This window comes from Thalia democratica, chromosome 3 (genome assembly GCF_965202585.1).
Source record: "Thalia democratica chromosome 3, ktThaDemo2.hap1.1, whole genome shotgun sequence".
Taxonomy (NCBI): domain Eukaryota; kingdom Metazoa; phylum Chordata; class Thaliacea; order Salpida; family Salpidae; genus Thalia; species Thalia democratica.
The window spans coordinates 70,842,412-70,851,689 of NC_139167.1; the positions used below are offsets into that span (position 1 = coordinate 70,842,412).

The 9,278-nt window shown below is 28.6% G+C and overlaps 1 protein-coding gene across 2 annotated transcripts; it reads right to left on the reverse strand.

Moving 5' to 3' along the window:
- Nucleotides 1–422: 422 nt before the first annotated feature.
- LOC145831572 (splicing factor U2AF 65 kDa subunit-like) lies at nucleotides 423–9,002 on the reverse strand. Of its 2 annotated transcripts, XM_082938872.1 has the most exons (11): nucleotides 8,194–8,219; nucleotides 7,835–8,016; nucleotides 6,795–6,887; nucleotides 6,282–6,420; nucleotides 4,793–4,988; nucleotides 4,390–4,531; nucleotides 3,327–3,485; nucleotides 2,628–2,787; nucleotides 2,068–2,133; nucleotides 1,661–1,744; nucleotides 423–1,015 (listed from the first exon to the last, which is right to left on the reverse strand). In XM_082938872.1, coding segments are annotated over exons 2-11 (1,242 nt in total). In that variant the 5' UTR covers nucleotides 7,837–8,016; nucleotides 8,194–8,219; the 3' UTR covers nucleotides 423–814. The 2 variants fall into 2 exon arrangements, with proteins under 2 accessions (XP_082794998.1, XP_082794997.1); XM_082938871.1 differs by lacking the exons at nucleotides 7,835–8,016; nucleotides 8,194–8,219 and adding an exon at nucleotides 8,707–9,002.
- Between the last annotated feature and the right edge of the window lie 276 nt (nucleotides 9,003–9,278).

Consider the following 9,278-nt stretch of genomic DNA (forward strand, 5'->3'; position numbering starts at 1 on the left):
TTTATTTTTTATGATTATTAAGAGAAACTATAGAGAATTTTTTATTAAATTTCGTCATTTGCTGTGTATATGTGTTTTAAAATTCTTTTAATAATTCAATAATTTAGATGTTAATTAATGCTAATCAATATACTATAATACATAAATGAAGGCCAAAACATTTAGTTTTCGCTAATCTAATTATAAAAATGTATATACACAAGCCGTCCTCTTTTAAATCAAATTGTTTTCATACATTTACGTACATAACTTAACTTCATTCAACATATTAATGCAGACTACTTTCTAATAATCATATTCAAATACTGTTAGTTAATTATTTTTAAAATTAATAATGACAGAAAATACAAAAGTACAAACATCTGAATTATTATCATATTTCAAAGCAATCTTTTACCAATTTTATAACAAACGAGTTAAACTAAAGTTATACATTTAATGTGCTTAAAAAGAAACTATATATACATATACATAATTTATACAAATATAAAATCTTATTTTGTTTTACTTTAACCTGGAATCATTGACAATTTTACTAGAATTAAAAAAGTGTGAAAGTAAAAATAGCCAGAATGAAACATGTTTTGGTAATTATCTATAAAAGTTTATTTTATACTGTGAGAAGCCTAGCGTCAAAAGAAATTTTAAAAACATTAATTGTTGAATTAAAAAAAACACTGTTTTACAAAATGTCTTCGAAATTATTCAAGCTTATTTTTAAAATCCTTAACAACATTAACCGTTGAAATGAAAACAACATCGTACGAGCAAAATCGGCGCCAAATTTTCAAACGATGACGAAAATGGTCGTTTTTTACTGGAACCTCCTGGTGTGGTACATGTCGGGGTCGTAGAACGAGGTCAGCACGATCCTGTTGGCGAACTTGCGGCCCGACAGCGCGTTGGAAGCCGAGTGGCAGTCCTTCTCCGAGGCAAACTCCACGAAGATCTTGCCCACCCCCTCCTGGCCCTCGCCGACTCCCTGGCGCGGCCTCGGGATCTCGAGCGATACCAGCTGCGAGAAAAGCGAATTGTAAGTTAAACAAGTTGGGAAATTATATTTCGAAAATCAACTACCCACACACTAAGAATTTTTGATTATCTATGTTTATTATAAATATTATCAATTTATAAAAACTCATGTAAACGGTAATTGTATTGTATTTTTTGATTTTGTTATATAACTGATAGATATATATCTTATTATTTAAGTTTTCTTGTACGTTTAGTTGTTTTAACACTAATTTCGAATCAACTTTAATCGGTAAACCTTCAATGAACCTCTGATCTAGATACACAATGTGGGAAAATGTAACTTTACTGGCACAGGATTTTAATTTTAGGTCGGTTTATCCTTTTTAGTATCAACAAAACTCAAAAGTATTTCTATATATTACTTTATAACAAATAAATAACTAAAATTTAAACTAAAAATATGCCAAAAGTGTTTATTTGATAGGATTTTTTTTTCATGATTAAGAGTTTAAAAATTTTTGTTTTTTAAAACGCAATAGTCTGTGAGATCATATGTCAGAGTTTTACCGTATTTTCTTATATATCTCAATGTTTAACATTAAAAAATTACAATAAAATTACTTGAAACATTCTTCTCTGACATATTATAAATTATCTTTATATTTAAAACAATAAAAAAACGAACATTTCCTAATTTTGAACACTCTTCTCTTACGTCTTCCAATATGTCTTCGTATTCTTCATCATCCCTCAATTCGTCCACTGTCACCTGTTTGTATTTTATTATTAATTAAGCTCTGAATAATAAAAATTTATCAACATAATTAGTATTTTGTTAAAATATTTGAGGTAGAGTCAACAACTTAAAAATTAAAATTTCAAAACACATGATAACGGTCTAAATTAAAACCTTTGACTATATTATTTGATAGCTTGCAAAAAATTTTTTACGTAAGCACTGGATAATATTTTTTCCATTAAATATAATTATTTAATATTTTTATCGTGCTATTTTGTGCTGGATATAAATATAAATAACAAAAGTGGTTTAACAGTTGTTAATTTTTTATAAAAAAATATAGTAACTCTTACCATGTTCATCAAGCACAATACTTTAGTTGGTTGGCCGCTTCCGATATTTCCAGTCATTCCTGGTACCTGTAAAAATTAATTTATAAGTTTTTAAGTTGATTATTTTATTTAATTGACCATCTAGAAACCACAGTTACTGATTAGAAGATTTAATTTCAATGATCAATAAACATTGTTATATATTTAGCCGATAAACAAACATCAATATAGTAGAAATTGCTATTATAACAGCACATACTATTATAGTTCTCATTGACATGGAGTATATTTTTAAATTCTATTTTAATAACTAGCAATACAACAAGATTTTTTTCAGTTAGGTTTTTCTTTTAATCTTAAGTTACTTAATTTGAAAATTTATATTAAATTATCCTTACCTGTATCTGCACTGGCAAGTTTAGCAATAAATAAATAAACAACAATATAGTATAAAATGTTATCATAACTATTATAGATCTTATAATTATCGATGTTTTTAATTTAATTTCAACTTTAAAGATTAGCAATACAACAAGATTTTTTTAAGTTACGTTTTAAATTTATACCAAATTATTCCTCACCTGTATCTGCACTGGCAAGTTCAGCATGGCGCCAGGGTTGTTCTTGGCGCCTACCGACGCTCTCTGCACGATCAGCTTCTTGTCTCCCAGCTGCATTCCGTTCAATCCCGCTATGGCTGCGTCCGTCACAGCGTAGTCTGCGTACTCTGCAAACGCGTACCTGTGTGGAAAGTTGAAAATTATTACATATTTATAAATACAATTTATTTAATTGCTGCGTAATATGCCTAACTGGGAAATGCCGTAATTGGATGGGAAATATTTTAATTTCAATTATCTATATTTTCATAATATTTAAAATAAAAAACTAATTGTTATTATAATTTTTCACCCTCTAACGTTTACACTGTTAAGAAGTGATAAAACAAGAAAAAAATCAAACTATTAGTATTTTGTTATGAAACTGATGAGAAAAAAACTAAATTGTAGACTTTTTTTGAATTTTTTATTTCCCTTTATATCACTCAAATAGCAACAAAATCAGAAAAACTTAAAAACGCTTGAATTTATACATATACAAATTAAATAACTAAACCTAACATCTTAAATATATGTATTATATTGGTTATAAATTGAAACAAACTTATAAATTACAATTTTTCTTATTAGTAAAATATCTGTTAACTTTTATAGAATATCTAAACCATCACAACACTTAACTAAACAGTTAAATATTTGCTATTATGTTTCAACACTCACCCCTTAGAACTGCCGTTGTTGGTATCCTTGACCAGGTTGAAAGCTCTCAGCGGTCCGAACGAAATCAGCAGCTCTTTAACTTGATCGTCGTTCAAATAAACTGGCAAGCCTGCCACGAACAACTTGTTCTGCGAGTCCGCCACCATCGGCTGGTTCAAACTGTTGTGGAAACTAAGAGTTGGAAAAAACATTAATATATTGATTATTAAATGTTTGGTTCAAACTGTTTTACTAAAATTAATAATGATCTAGCAAATACATTTTAATTTTTTTACCAACCAAGGCATTATTATCACCCAGTAACTATTTTACATATATTAAATTAACTCCTATACACAGGCTCCCGACTTAAATTTGAAAATTTATTTAGGGAAATCCATAAAATATAGAAAATTTATTTGAACAAATCGAAAAAATGTAACTAAAAAAGATAACTCTCTCGTTTTCTTCAGTACTTTTCCACTCATAAAATCATACAAAAAATAGATGCTTTTTACTCAAAATATGCACTTTATGTTTTGGACTCTGGAAAGAAGTGCATACAACTCTTAAAATATAAATAAAATTTGTAAACCAAAAAAAAAATGTGGTCATATTATCACAAAAATTTAAATCATAAAGCAAAAAACGTAATTTTTAGGGTTTTCCCATATTTTTTAATGTTTTTAAGGATTTCTAGGGATTTTTCAGACTATTGCAAACTTCTAGGAATTTATAGGGAAGTGGGAACCCTTAATACACATTTTATTTTTTATAATTGAGCAAATGAACTTTTGTTTTGACACTATCAACTTAGCAAATAAGGTATAAGCATATATCAGTTGTTATTCTTTTATTTTTGTATAACACAACCCCTGTTTTTTAGTAAAAATAAAAAACCAATAAACTATTATACAAAATAGACAAGAAAGTACTATAAAATATATCAAATACTAGTATGTACACTCTTAGCATAACTAAGAAGGTAAATTATCATATACTAACAAACTCAGTATTTTAAAACATTATATCATATACTAACAAACCCAGTATTTTATAACATTGTATTATAATATAAACAAACCCAGTAACAACTGGAACTTGTGGAACATCACTGCCGGGCAGTGCCTTGTAGTCAGAAGGCCTCCTTATCTTCAACGACTGGCTCATGAAATTGATTCCGTCGAAAGCAAGAGCCTGCGATGTCTCATCAACTGATCTGAACTCTGGTGTTTTAAGAATAACATGTATTTAGATTCTATAGTTCACATTTTTTAAAGTCTAGTGTGCACAGCTTTTGAAAAGGTTGAATTTAGAACATGTTAAACAAAATGAAAAAAGCGTACTTCATATCAACATACTTAATTATATTAAGCGAACCAAGAAAACGTGAGGTACTTTTATTGAGGTACATACTTATATTAACAAACCAACCAAGAAAAATAATTTTGTACCAACTGAGTTATCTACTAGTATAACAAACAAACCCAAGAAAGCGAAGTTCTTGTCCACGTTGATCTGAGCAGCCAGTATGGGGTCGCCCGGGGCCTGGCTCAACCCTGCAACTCGCATCTGATCGTTGAAGAAGTCCTTCATAGCTTCCTCGGTCACTCCGAACGGGATGTTGCCCACGTACAAGCGCCTTGCTTGGCGGGTAACTTGAGTGCCCATCGCAATTGGCACCTGGTGAACGATATTTATAACATGGTGCATATTATAATTTGTGTTTTTTACAAACATACTTGTATACATGAGTCATCAAAATTTTATTAAACAATTGTTGCTTTAGCTGACACTGTTTCTCCTGAAAGAATTTTGAGAGCCTTTTAAGTAACAAATTTGAGTAAAATTTTGATAACTAAGCTCTTATGTATGGACCACTCTAAATCATGCAGTTGTCTAACTAATGTATGCTTAAGTTTTTATATATTACATTGTACAAGCGACGCTCCAACGCTTGTCGATTATTAGGCCCATAATGGCGTTCAGTTTTTAATTTACCGAGGAAGATGTTTGCACATTTCAAAATATATTTAACACATGGTTGCAACGGAACTAAAGTTCGAAACTTTCAAGATTCGTATTTAAAATAAAAATTGTGATAAATAGTGCAACAAATAATTCTGTTGTTTAGTGAGTGCTCGTTTGTTATTGTTAAAGTTTTAAAACCAAAAAAAGTGCGGTAGGTGCAGGAAATTTATGATTTTTTTATCAAACTCACAACATCATCGATAGTCCATATACGCTTAAGACTCTGTGTGTGTGGAAATAACCAATACTAGACTCATAAATTTTTACTTGAACATTTTTGTACGCTCATAATTTTATTAAAAATTTTTTTTTAACAACTTTAATATTTTATGTGGCGTGTTGAGAATAATTACCTAAGAATTGAACAGCTTATAAAAATTTTACATCAACACCTAGGTATTTACTTCAATTCTATTTACGTACAGCCGCCTCATAAGGCCAAACAAAAGTAAGATTGTAGTTTAACAAAAAAAATCATACTTTTAATTACTTTCTATATCTTAGTATACTCTATTAAAAAACTTGATTTTTTACAGCAACATTTAAAACAAACAGTATTACTAGTATCATACTGTTTTGTGTTTTTTTTTGTATAACTTTTGCATCTCTGTTTACTAAAGTGGTTTTTATTTTAAATTGAACTAGCTGATGATTAAATCAATTAGTTTTATGAAACATATGTTCTAGAATTTTTAAAATTGTAATTTTATAATAAATTATATTTATGTATTATATATAAATTACATATATAAAGACTAGAATTACAAACTTAAAGCAAACTCACAGCCGTTTTATTAGGGAAAGATCAAGCTATATCTAATTTTACACTTTAAAAAATTTATTGATAAGAACTGTTCATATATTTGAATAAAAAAAGAAACAGCTGATTACGATACAACTTGTTTTAGTTAATTATCTATACAAAAACACTATCTACAAACTAACAGCCATCTGGTTGGGAACGGTGCCTCCAGCCATGACAGCCGAGTTCGCGCTGACGATCGGTATCTGTCCTGCCGCCTGCATGGCCTTGTACTGCAGTGGAGTCACATGCTCGTAACCTATCGGTGCCAAGTCCCAGAATCTGTATGTAAATATTTTACTTAGAATTAATTATACAAACCCTAATAGTTTTTATTTATCTTATTTATTTTTGCAACCAACTATAATAGCATGATCATTTGGTGAAAGCTAAAAAATAATTTAAATTAAAATATCACTTTATTTAATCAAAGTTAAAAATTAATAACTATTAAGTTTTTATTAAACTTTTAATTATATTATGTGCTCGTAATGTTGCATGTCAACTTTTTAAAACTTTCAAAAAAATATTTTGTTCTAGTAATAAAAAAAGTTCCCAGTCCCAAAAAGGTAAAAGTTGACGGAACAAGTAGCTGAGACTTCACACATCAAAAATACTTAGACAAAAATTCAAGATATATACAAAACCAAACAAACTTGTTGACACGCTTCGGTTTGGGAGGCTTGTCGCTCTTCCTGTCACGTGACCTGCTCCTGTGGCGATGCTTGCGATCCCTAGACCTGCTCCTCCTGTTAATAATAATGCGCTTGCCTAATACAACTATTGAGATTTGAGCTTATCACGATCACTTTTGACTTGGGAGATTAAGTTAATGGGAGTGAAGTACATTTTTATATTGTAGACTTTTTGAGATGACTTTAGGTTTAAGTTTTATATCAACAAAAAAAGGGGATAATAATTTTCTTAGATCTTTAAGAAACTAATAAATTAATTTTGTTGTAGTCACTGAAGTAATAAGTTATTTACATGTAAAGTAAAGAGTTTAAAAAAAATTAAGTTAATTAAACAACAACTTATAAGCTACTTTTTTGTACAATAGATCACACTGATTACAATTATATTTAATGCATTTGATTTGTGTTAGAAGAGTTGTTCTTTATTTAAACTATTTATTGTAATATTAACGTTAAATCTAAATATACGTAAATATAATATTCTTATAGGAATAACTAAATATTTTTGCAGCCATAACTTTAAACAAAATTAATCTTATATCAATAGTAAAAACAGTATATTTTGATGACTAAAAAATGATATCATAACTAATAAAAAATATTAATTCTGCACTTATAAATTTATTTTAATCAGAAGCCCAAAAACTTGTTCACTGTACTTTTTTTCAATACATGGCTAATATATTTTTCTCAACAAAATTATACAAATGTTATTTAAATCAGCAACTTACACAAAAATGTTTTTAATATTTAATTTGTTTGATGGTTAGAAAGGAAACCTGCTGAATCTCTGTAATTAAAACCACTAAGTTTTTAAATATATAATTAATATATAAGTAATTTTTGACTTTATAAAGATTCTGCAAGTAAGGATAAAACCTGCAAACCGCGACCAAAAATGTTTTAATTTAACAAGCCCTAAGAATATTTTAACATAATACTAAAGTAGTATAAAATTTAAGCTGTAACATTATATAAAAAAAATTAATCAAAGCTTTTACATTTAAGCAATATGCTATATATACATATAACAAAAATAGTTCTTTTTAACATCTATTTTAGTGTTTTGAGAGTAATTGTGCTCATTAAAGAATCATTTTTGAATTTATTGAAACTTTTTGAAAGCAAGACCGTCTGAAACTAAAACTGGAAACAAGTAGCTCATTAATTTCTGACCTGCGTCCTGATAAAAATATTACACAGGTTAAATTCTTTTTCTCATACCATGTTTTTTAAATTGATTTAAAAATACATAAAAGAAAAATATATTAAAAATCAATTAATTATGCTGAAAGAGGAAGTTTTAAAGATAAGATTAAATCTTTTTGTTTTCAAAATGCAATCCTATTTTTAAACTTACATTTTCCAAGTATAAAATAATTGGATTGTTTTGACAATATTTTGAATATGAAATTTCAATCACTCCCCAGCAATTACCTTGCTGCAGTAATATTAATTTATTTAATAACAGTTTTCAATTACTTTCAAATAAAAAATAAAAAAAAATATTAGTTATGAAAGTAGAAAATACTTAAACACTAAATATTAGGTATAAATAAGACAAATTAAAACTTACCAGAAATCTAAAATAATGACTTTATTATAAATATTTAAACTAATTTAGTAAACATATTTATGATTATTACTTTTATCCTAGTCATAAAATGACCTCAGAAATAATATTTAAAAGATTTTTTTATTAATGTATCATTTGTATTTGAGGACCATTCAATGGTAGTTATTTGGAAGTTTTGGATTCATCAAAACTTCATCAATTGTACATAGACCTTTTTTCTACTTGTTAGTATAAAATCCAAATACTTATAACTATCACTTAAAATATTTAGTGTTGAAAAAACAAATCCTTTGATACCTTTTCCTGTCTCGGTCCCTGGACCTGCTCCTCTTTTTCCTGTCCCTATCACTTCTTCCCCTGTCTCTGCTCCTTTTCCTGTCCCTGCTTCTCTTCCTATCTCTGCTTCTCTTCCTCTCCCTAGACCTTTTCCTGTCTCTGCTCCTGCCTGAGTCGTCCCGCTTTTCCTCCGTCTTCACCACGGCATGATGGTCACCATTTCCGTTGCTTGGTGGCATTTCTGGCATGGGAGGCGCTTCCATTGGTTGCTCCATTGGTGGTTGCTGATCCATTTTGATTTGTTCTATTTAGCTAAAATGTCTGCAAGGAATAATTTTTGAATTCTAGCATGCTGTTGAGCAGTAAAAAATCTTATTAAACTAAGATCAGTTAAGAGCTTTCAACGTATTTTCTAAAAGACAGAAAGAAGTAGAACTTAAAGGACTATTTAATAGGTTTAAACACTTTTGTGGTAACTCAATAACCTATAAGCAGTACACTTTCAACATTTCAATAAGCTTTTATTCAGCTATTAAAATACAAAGCATATAACCCACATTGGTTAAACATTTACTTAATAGCTTTAAACAAAT